This window comes from Amia ocellicauda, chromosome 12, assembly GCF_036373705.1.
Source record: "Amia ocellicauda isolate fAmiCal2 chromosome 12, fAmiCal2.hap1, whole genome shotgun sequence".
NCBI classification, from domain to species: domain Eukaryota; kingdom Metazoa; phylum Chordata; class Actinopteri; order Amiiformes; family Amiidae; genus Amia; species Amia ocellicauda.
In genome coordinates this window covers 36,811,258-36,825,309 of record NC_089861.1, presented here as the reverse complement: position 1 = coordinate 36,825,309, position 14,052 = coordinate 36,811,258, and the positions used below count along the sequence as shown (strand labels likewise).

The 14,052-nt window shown below is 39.7% G+C and overlaps 1 protein-coding gene across 2 annotated transcripts in view; it reads right to left on the bottom strand.

Moving 5' to 3' along the window:
• The window catches only part of xrcc1 (X-ray repair complementing defective repair in Chinese hamster cells 1), a 145,868-nt gene that overhangs the window by 32,843 nt on the left and 98,973 nt on the right, over positions 1-14,052 (bottom strand). For both annotated transcript variants that reach the window (XM_066719475.1, XM_066719476.1), the window contains exon 12: positions 10,551-10,677. In XM_066719475.1, coding sequence (XP_066575572.1) covers positions 10,551-10,677 — 127 coding nt within the window. The remainder of the gene's footprint in view (positions 1-10,550; positions 10,678-14,052) is intronic.

The following is a 14,052-nucleotide window of genomic DNA, read 5'->3' as shown; positions in this document are numbered from 1 at the left end:
TATAATTTTAAAAGGCTTATTGATCATTAGAAAACCCTTTTTCAAAAACTGTTGTGATGATTAAAGAAGCAATAAAAATGGCCTTCTTTAGTCTAGTTGAGTGTCTGGAGCTTCAGCAATTGTGGGATCAATTACAAAATGGCCAGAAACAAAGAACTTTCTTCTGAAACTCGTCAGTGTATTCTTGTTCTGAGAAATTAAGGCTATTCCATTCGAGAAATTGCCAAAAAAATAAAGATTTCGATGCTGTGCACTACTCCCTTCAGACAACAGTGCAAACTGGCTCTATCCAGAATAGAAAGAGGAGTGGGAGGCCCCGGTGCACAACTGTGCAAGAGGACAAATACATTAGAGTGTCTAGTTTGAGAAACAGATGCCTCACAGGTCCTCAACTGGCAGCTTCATTGAATAGTACCCGCAAAACACCAGTCTCAACTTCAACAGTGAAGAGGCGACTCTGACCTTCTAGGCAGAGTTGCAAAGAAAAAGCCATATCTCAGACTAGCCAATAAAAAGAAAATATTAAGATGGGCAAAAGAACACAGACACTGGACAGAGGAAGATTGGAAAAAGTGTTATGGACAGACGAATCTAAGTTTGAGGTGTTCGGATCACAAAGAAGAACATTTGTGAGATGCAGACCACATGAAAAGATGCTGGATGAGTACTTGATGCCATCTGTCAAGCATAGTGGAGGAAATGTGATGGTCTGGGGGTGCTCTGGTGGTGGTAAAGTGGGAGATGTGTACAGGGTAAAAGGTATCTTGAAGATAAACAGGACAATGACCCAAAGCACAGCTCAAAACTATGCAAGCACTATTTAGGGAAGAAGTAGTTAGCTGGTATTCTGTCTATAATGGAGTGGCCAGCACAGTCACCGGATTTCAACCCTACTGAGCTGTTGTGGGAGCAGCTTGACCCTATGGTATGTAAGAAGTGCCCATCAAGCCAATCCAACTTGTGGGATGTGCTTCAGGAAGCATGGGGTGAAATCTCTTTAGAAATCTCTTAACAAATTGACAACTAGAATGCCAAAGGTCTACAAGGCTGTAGCTGCTGCAAATGGAGGATTCTTTGACAAAAGCAAAGTCTGAAGGACATCATTATTATTTCAATTAAAAATCATTATTTCTAACCTTGTCAATGACTATCTTTCATATTCATTTTGCTATTATTTCCTATTCAAACTCATTTCATATATGTAAGGAAATTCTAAGTGACCCCAAACTTTTGAACGGTAGTGTATATATACACACACACATACAATATTATTTAACATTTACATACATATACATAATAAAATATCAAAACATTGGGAAAGGTAAGTTTTAGATAATTCTAAGGAGAACAGACGGGGTGTAAAAAACTGAACAAAATGCCTGCTTTGTAATTACATTGTCGCCTCAGTCTTATCTCATGTACTGAATATAATTGGAAACCAAGACACAGATGGAGAGAGAGAAAGTTGCATGGAAGAACAAAAAACCAAAAAAATGTGAGAAGAACTTTGGGAGAAAGATTCACAGAACGATTTGCTGCTGGAGATTATATAATGTGCCTAAATACTAAGCTTTCAAAGTGTCTGTCTGGGACTTGTCTTAAATGTATTTGGAAAACAATGCAATCCAATAGCTGGAAGTGTAACGCTGCACACGAAAAATAAACAGGGTTAATCTTTTGCCTTCTATCAGCCCACCTTGCAGAGTCTTCTAGCCTATAGTCTTTAAGCATCTCCACAAGAGGCGGGTGCAATTCAGATTGGTAGGCTTGTAACTAACCTTTTAATGAACCAGATGTAGCGTTATGTTGGGTGTATTTGGATAAGAGCATCTGGGCTCTGAGCTGAAGCACTGATCTAAAGAAGACCTCTCCCCCCCCAAAGTTATCAGATTTCCTTAGCTCATCAGTTTGGAACTGGTTTGCATCAAAGTGACAGTTTTGGGGAGGATGGCACCGAGAATGGGCCGAATGGTTTAGAGTCCTGCTGTGAAATGTCTGGAGAAAGGGGCCTGTAGGTGATAAAAACTCTTTGAAGTGGATGAGAGCCGAAATCCCGACATAGAGCTACGAACCCAAGCCAACCGGCATTTCCAAAAGATGGCATGGATTGACATCAGTCATAAATCAAGCCCCCCTCCAATAGGACACTGGGGGCTGAAACCGAAATCCAATCTCAAGAACTCAGGGACCAATCACCTATTGATCTGACAGACTATAAGGAACAGCGGAGAGTCAGTATATCTCTCTCTCTCACCTGAACCAGTAACTCGCTGCCACAGCTCAACCTGTAGCTCTGTTGCCAGAACCGGAACCAGAAACCAACCAAGTCTTTGCCGGCAACAGAAGAGTTAAACTGGGAGAAGGAGATTGAGCCATACGAAGAATTCTTTTAAAGGACTTTATTAAATAAAGAACTTTACAGACTGCCCATGCCCGCCTGTGCCCACCTGATCAGTGGAGTTTTACAGCTGGACAATTCGACTGTATACGAAAGTGTTCAGTCATTTAAATAGCTATTTGAGTCTTAAGAAACTTGACCCTTGGAACGAACAGGGCCCTGCTTTCCTCAAAGACTTTGTCTTCAAATAAGTACAGTGAGAGACCCTGCTTGCCAAGAAGATTTTGTGCACAACCTTGGAGCCTTCAAACCAGTGGAAAATCTGTTTGGAAACGACTCTACTTTCGCGAAACCCCAACTTCCAGGTGCATCGACTGAGTGGAAGTTCTTGGACAAAGCCGAACCAGACTGCCTTTGTTCCAAAACACACGGACCTCGTGCCGTGTGCTGTTATCTGAGCCCGAAGCCAGAGAGGCCTCTCTGCGGCGAAGTTCAGATAAGTTTAACAGTTTGGAGTTCATGATTCATGACATTTGAGAAATCAATTAGAAATGTTAATCTGTGATTCATAACTCTAGAATGTGTAATATCATTTAGTTTTCTTAAATATAAATGTGTGTTGCATTAAACTGTTTTGTTGATAATTTTTGAAATAAAATCTGTCAACGCCGAGAAATATCTTCTCATTCCTGTTTAACTGTTTAGTCTGAAATTGACACAAGTTAATAGACATTAGATTATTGGTGGCCCTGCCTATCCTTAATCATTGAATAATAATCAGTTAAGGGAAATCGTGGTAACAAGTAATGATAGGATCTTTCTCGGCACCTAAACGTGAATGAGACTGATATATATATAACGAGAAGTTACCTGACATTAAATACTAACCTGCGTAGTTATTTAATGTCTGACTAACAATACTAATGAGAGACTCACCTTCGTCTTACTAACCGGTATTGTAGTCAATGTGTTTATAACCTTTTTTGTTTAACGATTTGTGTGTTATCATATGCGATCCCATGGTCTTTGATTTGGTCACGGAAGTGATTTGTCTTTGATTTGTTGATCTAGAGTTGAATTTTAATTAGTTTTTCCCTTTTGTATAATTAGTGTAGTGCTACATTTAGTCTTTGTTTTGAATAAATTTGACAATTTATATCTTTGGAATTGGTGTCTGCGTCCAATTATTACAGAAATTGAGTTCTACAAGATTCCAGGATTCGTGATAAGGTGATACTATAAATTCACTTCTTTAATTGAAATTTATAAGTGTACCTTACACTACACAGATTAGCCAATTGAGAAGTGACAGTTATAAGGAGAAAATGGCAAACAGATTTGCACCACTGCAGGTAAAAACTAAAAGACAAGAATGCAAAATAAGAATTTAAATTAAGATCCTTTTGAAAATTACAAGTACAAGACATCATAACTGATTAAACTCTATAGTTTAAAACAATGGCTGGGATTTTGTGTTAATTACACTGTAACTCATTCCAGTCACTGGCTATGGGAAACTAAAAATTATCGAAGATACTACTAGTTACTCTGGGAAGATACAACTTGATTACAGTACTTAATTTTTAAATTAATTAGACAGACTGCAATAGGTTAACCAAATAAAGGTGAGTTTTCCATTATCATTGTTCTTTTCATTAAACAATACTGGTGAATCAATTATATTAATTAATGAGTCAGGGTGCACAAGTGACAACATTCTTATGATCAGAATGGTGTAAAACATCATGTTTCCCAAGAACAGATTAAAGGTCAGATCAGACAGTTTGAGGATTTAAAAATGCTTCACATTATCGTGACATTTGAGCATTAAAATTCCTGATGTCAAATCAAAATTGTAATAGTTAAAAAAGTACCATAAAACGGCTGATATTGTGAAGTCTAGGAAGACATATTCAAAACATTGTGTTCCTCAAGCTATAGCCTAATGTCCCAAAGAAACAAGTCATTGTAAACAAGAAATAGACTATGACAAAGAGACATTTGCTTATTTATTCTAATACACTGTCTGGAGTCCTGAAACATCCTTAATTAGGCTACATCATGCATTGCTGATCAAGTTGCAACCAAATGATTGAGTTGTGGCCAATGTTGACTGAGAGCCTTCTTCTGTTCTCAAATTGACAAGTCTGCATTAAGCAACTTAGAACAAATGACTCAGTAGTTGAAGCTTACGGCTGGTTGATGTCTCAAACAAGCAAAGTTTTTATGGGTAAAACAGGCTTTCTTTTATGTGCCTAACTTCACAAACAAATCTATTCCTTTTTCTGGGGGGAAATAATCTGTTTATATAAGAATCTGAAGGAGAAAGTTTAGTCCATTTAAAGAGGTGGGAAAAAATGAAGAGTTAAATATGAATTGCCAGGCAGTCAAGGATAAGAGCCTCTTGTTTCAAAAGAAAACAAATTATTAAAGAACATTCAGTGCTGCTTTCCAAGGCAGCAGGGGCCTCTGATGAAGACATATGCGAAAAAGGTATTTCTGAAGAGCTACTAAATGCAAGGACACAGCCGGCAGCTTCTGATAGCTTTGTCCATTTGATGCGGAATTAGCCACATAAGCACCCCACCCCCCCAGCCCATTCTCTTTGATCTCCCACTCAGGTGGAAAATACAGGAAGATTCTGTATCGAGGAGATCAAGAAAATGTAATCCTCCATTATTTTCTGCCTATCACCATGTATACTATTTGCAGCACAGTACCTCTGAAAAAGATAAGCTACACATCTGCCTGTTTCTTAATTAAACACTTTACATCTGAGGAAAGGTCACATTATCAAGATTTGTATTTTACTTCCCAGTAATTTTTCTTATAAAATCTGCAAATCTTTAATTAGTTCACCACTCTTTTACCACAAACTGACAGTTAATAAACTATGGGCAGAATTAAATCAAAAATGTTTGCGAAGTGCGAGGGCGAAACGTTGCGGAAGAGTCACAGGAGGTAATCTCGCAGCTCAGCTCCCCTCTAAATTAAATCTAAAATATGAAGACCTGCAAACGGGGAGGAGCCGTGTTCTGAGGGCGTGGCGTCCAGGATGGGCGGGCAGCGCGAGAGGCACCGTGAGCCAATCACATTGTCTGAAATTGAAGAGAAACCGGAGGCGGAAGAGAGGACGGGCTGCGAGAAGCCGCGATGTGTCAATAAAGCACATAGAGCTGGATTAAATCAAAACTTTGACCCACCCGCTAATATAAAACTACAGGACTGTACTGAGTTGCGCTTCATTTTCAGTAAGATGACACATTCTTCTAATCAGAAATTTAATCGCTATGATGTACAGGTTTGTAGTTTGCTAGTAGTTTGCTTGTAGTGGAGCGCAAATATGTTTTCAGTTGTTTTAGCTCACTTAAAATAACTTATATGAGCACATTACAAGTGACATAACCTTCCGAATAACTAAGTACAGTGTTAAGCCGCTTACTTCAACATTTCTGCCTGATTGGCCTGGCGGGTCTGACACAGTATCTGAGCTCTGAGCGCCTGAGCTGTGGGTTCGAGTCTGGAGCTATGTCCGCTTTATTTTTTCAAAATTGTCATGGCACCATGCCATGATCATTCATATATGATCGTGTTAGACAGATATATTTACACTTGTACCATTGCCTGGATTCAATTTTTATACATAAATACTATTTACAATTCACCTAATATGTCCGGCTGTGTGAGTGTGTGTGTGTGTGCACGATCCGACCGCACCGAGCTTGCTTCGTGTACTGTGTGTGTGTGTGTGTCAATGTAACATGTATAGTTATCACTTCCACTTCGTATAATGTGCCTGTGATAAAGGCAAAATGTTGACCACCCCCTAGAAGATTATCTGTTTATATAGTTATTATTTTTCTAAGACTATATTTGTTTCCAATCCTAAATGTATCCGATATGTTGTGCAATTTTGACATAATTGATTATTTATTTATGTATTTATTTATTTAATCCACCCAATGTGCAGTGCACAAACCTCATACACTGGATGTGTTGGCTTGTAAATTATGCATCCATGTATGCCTGTAATAATATCACTATGTAACACAATTTTTGTTCCTGGGTAGTAAGTGTTATTTCCTAAATAACATGTAAATTACAGTATTATCATAAATATTGAAAAACTACTCACTTCTAAATCTTTTGTAGTCATTTTTGTATTACTTTAGTATAAATACGTTTGGATTCATATGTTGTTTTTTTCTGGATTTTTTTAAGACATCAAATAGTTTTCAGAACAACGAACAAAGCAACAGCAGAATAAATGAATGAGTGAATTAAACAAGTAATGAAAACATACGTAAAAAAACAATCGAAACGAACACTGACACATTGATGAACAAAATATAAAATGACATTCAATAACAACATATTTTCTCTCTGTGCACAAACAATAGGCAACATTTCGTTTGTGTGGATGTTGGGTGCAACATGTAATTTGTTACCCACACTGTACACCTGTACTGTAGTTACTGTAGCAATAATCAGTTATTTCCACTGAACACACAGAGCCACGGAGGCTGTGAATTAACCCGGAGCTGCGCCTGTGCAAACCTGTGCCGGACTACAACTTTAACCAGCCGCTAATAGCAAACAACCCTCGCAAACTCTTCTCCACCTTCTCCTCCCTCCTTGCACCTCTTCCCCCTCCCCCTCCTCCTCCCTCATCTCTCACTGCTGATGATTTCACCTCCTTCTTCTCCTCCAAGATCGCAGACATCCGCAGGCTCTTCAATACTCCACCCTCATCTCCTATCACACCGAAACCTCCCACCAACCTAGCTTTCTTTTCTTCATTCTCACCTCTCTCAGATGCTGAAGTTTCTGCTCTCCTCCTACGTCACAAACCCACAAAATGCGACCTGGACCCTCTCCCTTCTCGTCTCTTCCAAGCAACCGCTCCTGATCTTCTCCCCTTCATCTCCTCCCTCCTCAACTCCTCACTCCTCTCTGGCTGTTTCCCTTCTGCATTTAAACAAGCTGCTGTCATCCCACTGCTCAAGAAACCAACCCTTGATGGCACCTCTCCTCAGAACTACCGCCCTGTCTCCTTACTTCCCTTCCTCTCCAAGACTCTCGAGCGGGCGGTCCACCGTCAGCTCTCTGACTTTCTGTCCCAACACTTACTCCTTGATCCTCTGCAATCCGGCTTCCGCACAGCTCACTCCACTGAAACAGCTCTCCTGGCTGTCACTGACTCCCTCAGCCGCGCTCGGGCAGCCCTCATCCTCCTTGACCTCTCTGCAGCATTTGACACCATTGATCACTCCATCCTCCTCTCCTGCCTCGCTGACCTTGGGATCTCTGGGACTGCTCTCACCTGGATCTCCTCCTACCTCAGCGACCGGTCCTACCAAGTGACATGGCGAGGCTCCTCATCCACCCCCCAACCTCTCCTCACAGGTGTTCCCCAAGGCTCCGTCCTGGGCCCGCTCCTGTTCTCTCTCTACATTCGCACCCTGGGCCCCCTCATCGCTTCCCATGGCTTCTCCTACCACTTCTACGCTGATGATGCCCAGATCTTCCTGTCTTTTCCCTCTTCTGACCCTCTCATCCCCTCTTGCATCTCTTCCTGTTTGTCTGCTATCTCTGCCTGGATGCACTCACACCATCTCAAGCTCAATTTCTCCAAATCTGATCTCTTTTTTCGCCCCTCTTCCTCAACTTCTGCTGACCTCTCCATCTCAATCCCCTTGGAAACTACGACACTCTCTCCTTCTTCTTCCACTAAAAATCTAGGAGTCACCCTCGATCCTGCGCTCTCCTTCTCCCAGCACATAACCACACTGACGCGCACCTGCAGATTCTTCCTGAGCAACATACGCTAGATCCGTCCCTTCCTCACCGACTACTCAACTCAGCTACTCTTCCAGTCACTGGTCCTCTCCCGCCTGAACTACTGCAACTCCCTCCTGGCCGGCCTGCCTGCATCCACTACCCGCCCACTCCAGCTCATCCAGAACTCTGCGGCTCGTCTGGTATTCTCTCTGCCACGATTCGCACATGCTACTCCACTGCTCCGCTCCCTCCACTGGCTCCCGATAGCGGCACGCATTCAGTTCAAGACTTTGACCCTCACCTACCGCTGTCTTGACCACACTGCACCAAGCTACCTTCAGTCACTCGTCTCTCCATACATCCCCTCCAGACCACTGCGCTCCTCCAGTGCCAGAAGGCTAACTCTTCACTCTCCTTCCTCCAGAGCCGCTCCTTCTCATCCCTCGCCCATAAGTGGTTGAATGACCTGCCACCGAAGTCAAAACAGCAGAGTCCTTGACCTCATTCCGGCGCTTACTCAAGACGCATCTCTTCCGACAGCACTTGTAATATTAGTCCTCTATCCCCTGCTAGATAGCACTTCAGCTTATTATGCTCCTCGCGTTCTTGATTGTTTTCCTCCTTGCTCCCTTTCCCGTAGCCATCGTCTGTAACCCTACATCTTGACAGCACTTAGCTTTCACCGTCCAGGATGTAGGAAGTCTCTTACTGTACTTGTGTAAATTGTAATTGGAATTTGTAAAATGTATTATTTTGAATTGCTATGTTTTAGCTAAGTTGAATTTGTAATGATTGATGCCTTGTACTTCTCTGTATTTTTGCACTTATGTTGTAAGTCGCCCTGGATAAGGGCGTCTGCCAAGAAATAAAAATAATAATAATAATAATAAACTACACAACTGTACATCATGGGATTTACTTAAAAATTAGAAGAGAGTAGCATCTAACTAAACATGAAAGCGTGACTGAGTAGAGTTGTGTAGTTTTTTAGTAGGGGCTGTGTGAAAGCTGTGTTTTATACTCTCGCAAGAAAGGAGCTGCGAGAAGGTTGTTTTGTGGCGCAAATCGGGTTAGATTTAATGATAGTTCAGCATCACGATTTCCATTCGCAAACATGCCACTAATGCTTCTGCGAGCGACTCGCAGCGTGAACATTTTTTATTTAATCCTGCCCTATAATCGCCGTTATCACATGCCGAGACAAATAATGCATCTTCCAAAACCCATAATGTCTAAGCCATTTAGTAAATTAATAGCCCTCACCTCCCCAACCTATCCACCTCAATGCGCCCACAGCCAAGCTATTACAACAATCTGTGACAGCAAGTGGGAGAATAAAGGAATATTGTTGCCTTCTACAGCAACATTACTCAATACATAGGCCTAGTTTTGGAGACTGAAAAAGGGACCTTAAAAGAGATTAGTAAAATAAGTGAGAAGGGATTAATAATTTAATTGCTTGGTTCCCATTGAGCTAAATCTTTGATATGTATGTTATAAAGTGGTCCTAATGTAAAACATTTACTATTAGTATGTTTTTCCACAAACAGTTGACAGGCTTTCCTTCTCTTCAATGAATAATTATCATAACGCACAGTCTACCAATGGTGCCAGTTTAGGGGGTAAGTAACTACTTTCACTGGCAGCTTCTCAGCTCTGAATTGCAGAAGTCCTGGATGTATTGATGCAGAACCTTTTTGTAACTTGTGAGTCAGTAGCTAGGTTTCCATCCACTTATCGAACATGTTTTGTGCAACAATTTTTAAGTTTGCATAAAAAGTATATGCCAAGGTGCGTTTCCATCCAACTGACTGGTAGCAAACAAAATATGTAAAAATATAAATTTTTTGTCAATTTCCTGCAAAAGCACTTTGTCACATGCATTCTGTATTGTCAAATAAAATAAATGTTGAGCATTTCCATCGTTGATTTAATCTAAAACTTTATTTGCGCATAGAAATATTGTCGATGCACTTCAACCTGTAGCCTACTCCTGATGGCTGGCCAGCTAGGCCAAGGCCCCCAAATTTGATAATGTATTAATATTGGGCAAGTTCTTAAAATTTGTGTGTCAACTGATTGCCACGGTTCATGTCATCTTCTGAAGACAACAGCGCAGAAATTAAGTACTTCGCCATATGATCATGATGCCAGCAATGGACATTTCAGAATTCCCAAGCCAACCTTAAAAAGTTTGTGCCGAGTGATTGGACCCTTTGTGGGTCTAAGAATATCAAGCCACTGTCCTCTAGTTTCAAACGCCAAACATAGACATTGCATAGACATTGTGCTCTAATAGTTGGCCAGCTGGGCAGAGTAAAGGGTGGTGGGAGAGACATTTGGAGTCAGCAAGACCACCATTCACCATTGTGTATGCTGTATGCACTACCATACGAGAGAGGATGATGATGATAAAAATGTCATAACATACTAAGCCTGTCTTCATCAGTGGAGCCCCCATACTCATCCTCTGGAATCCCCCTTGAGGTCCCTGGCCTTTCCAAATCCCCCAAGGTCCTTTTTTGTGGAGTGTTGTTTTTGTTGTTCAAGTTGGAACTCTAGAATAGAGGACAAAACAGTCACATTTTTACTCTATTGCTATGTTCACATACCCAGATTAGCACTAGTCTTGGATTTCTTTATGTAAAAATAACATTAGGTAGTCTAATTACAACCTGAAATCAGCCCCTATTTGGTCATTATCTAAACAGAAGATGCATGTACTCAGATAGCTATGACCAGGCCCAGATGGAATCAGCAGAAGCTTAGTCTAAATTCTGCATAACTTTTTCTGTAAATTCTGTGGAAAATCTGCATTAATTAATTTTATATTGCTTTATGCAACATAAAATAAATACTTGAGTTATTATTTTTACTGTATTACACCTCAGTAATACAACCAATATGTACATCTGTTAGATTTAAGCCTAAAAATACGATACAAGCCAACTACATGTGTTTAAACAATGAAAATATTTTACCAGCTATAAAGCAATACTGACATATTTACATTTTGCTTTTGATAATAAGAAACATAGCTATTTGATCTAAACAGATGTACACAAAAAATCAGCCAGTATCCCCTTTACAGCAGGGATGCTAAATCCAATCCATTAGAGTAGTTTTGTTCCTTTCATACTCATCTGATTTTTAACATTATAGGTTATTTTAAATTTGTAAAAATAATTACCCATCAGCAACACACAATAAATGGACCAGTTGTCTTGCACTTTTAAGATGTGACCATTCCCGGATATATTATTTCAGGCAGTAGCATTTGCACATAAACTGCTTGCTGTGGAAATGGGCATGTTTCTGTCTTTTTTTGTGGTGGAGCATCACATTTTTTCTTTTAAGTTGTGCAAAAATGTAATGCATCAATTATCAGACTGCAGCAGCATTTAGAACAGCAGGTCATTCATTCTGTCATTGCTCCTTAACATTTGGTTGGCTAGTTACCTGCTTACATGGTATGTTGTGCTGATTTCAAAGTTACTGATTCCGATTGAAAATTAGTTCAATAATAGTTAGCTTGTTGCATGCACTGAGGTCACACACAAGCATCACTCGACACAAGTGAGGTGAAATTATGAATAAGGTCTGATACTTGCCACTACCTTGCGCCTTCTTGTCTGCACTCTTTTAAAAGATGTCATCTCTCTCTCTCCACCTCAGCTCTCGCATCAGAGCCCCGCTGTAACCCATGGCTCAGCTGCCCCTCCCACACTAGTGCACGTTTCCTATTCTCATTATGCTCTCTATATTGTTGTGGGTCTGTTGTGCACTGTTCTCTACTGTACATCGATTTGTAATCCTAACTTTATCAAACAATTCTATTTACGACTGTAGCTCCGTCAGTGACGTGAAAAAACACTCGGTAAGATCATTAAAGTATTAAACAACAAGGCGTAATGCATAAGACACTCACTCCATTGCCCTTTGCATGGCTGCGGGTAAACAGCAACTCGTCTCTATTGCAATAAACTAACACCATGTAAACCCGAGAGGGAGAGGGGGATTTCATTGAGCATAGTGCCTGGACTGAGGTCTAAAAACAAGGTCAGGGATATGTATGCTAGATTTCATGTAAATATGATGGATATAAGTGTATATTGCCGAGGAGTTTATGAAGAAAATGTCAATGGAACTTTAACATCCATTTTGTATATTCCAAGTACTGAGACTTTAAAATGTCATAACTTTGTGAGCAATTAACTATTCTATATAAAGCAATAATCCAGCTCAATAAACTAATTTTTGAAAATGTTGGTGATGTGATTGGTTTTGTGGTGGAGGGTCACATCACTTTGATAGCTTATCTACTGCAGTTGCCATCCAAATGATGATAATATAATGATTAAACTATTACATTAGTTTGCCAGTGGTCAGCTAAATGATTTTCGATAGTATTGTATTTTTTTAAATACATTCTGTGTTTTAATGTGCACTGTGTAATATAGTATTTTCAGCACTGAGTATTTATGGCATAGGTGGTTTTTTTTACCTAAACTTTTTATTAGTTATTGCTGTTATTTCAATGTGCACAGTGTACTATTTACATTTGTATGTATTACTACATATATTTCAGTGTATGTTAAAGTGCAATACATGGTCTGCACTATTTAAATGTTTGTGTCTATTAGTTTTACTTAAACATTTTCTCTCTGCCATAAAGATGGGCACCACTAAAATGTTTTGTGGCGAGGTGGGGCCCCCCACAATCATATCTCGCCTATGGCCCCCAAAAGGCTAGGGCCGGCCCTGGTCACAACCTTTATAGTTAATTTGAAATTGTGACAATAAAAAGTTGTGATAATATTGGGAAACAATAATAATATGAGTCTGACACAAGATGTGTGAGAGTTGACAGGTCTGCTTTTATTACTGCGGTTATTATTTCCCCACGTCTTCTAATAGTAAGGTATTTTAACATAGACTAATATTAACTGAACAAATTTACGGGGAAACAATTTGTGATACATACATGCGTTTTTAGCTGCATAGCTGAGATTCTGCTGAAAAGAACCATGTGCGGTTTGTTTACCTTGCGTCTTTGCTGGCGTTTGTGCAACTGCAGAACTTCAGACATTACTATGTATCTGTCATCAGCATAGAGATCTTAAATTTTTTACCAAATCACAGACCGTGACGCACAAATATCTAGCCAATCCAAAGACCTTCTGAAAGCCCTGGAACTCAGCTGATCAGGCAGGTGTCAGATTACACGCTGCTCCAGAGCGCACTGGTCAGAATGCAGATTAGAGACTATTTTACAGCACATGTGTTGCATGATATGCTATTACTTGTGGGATGTTGTTGTTATATTACAGTAAGTAATACTTTAAATTCCCTCGTCATGTTTTAAGTTTTATTTTTATACATTTTCCGCGGGCTTGAGTGGATTCCGTGCTTTTTCGTTAAAAATCCGAGCCTGCAGATTCCGTCTGGCCTTGGTTATGACCAATGTAATTACCATTTCCAAGTGAACCGAAAGATTTACATTGTGGAGCCAAATAGTCTGTTTATTTGTTTTTAATGGTGGAAAGTTAATTAGTATACAATCATTCTCCAAATATACTCCAAGACTATATATATATATATATATATATATATATATATATATATATATATATATATATATATATATATATATATATATATATATATATATATATATATATGCTGCCTATATTATTATGAAGTCATTTAACTTTATCCAAGGTGACTATTTTTTCCAAAAACGAATTTACAATGTACCATATATCCAGAACATTTCAAGGGGTTAATACTAAAACAAAAAACAAGTGTAAATTTGAGAGGCCGAAGGACAGAAATGCATGTAGAAGCATGGGTAAGGAACAGGAGACAGAAGATGGCATAAAAGCAGTAACAGTGTAGTAATTCCTTCAGATTCAGTCCAATTGAAGATGCAT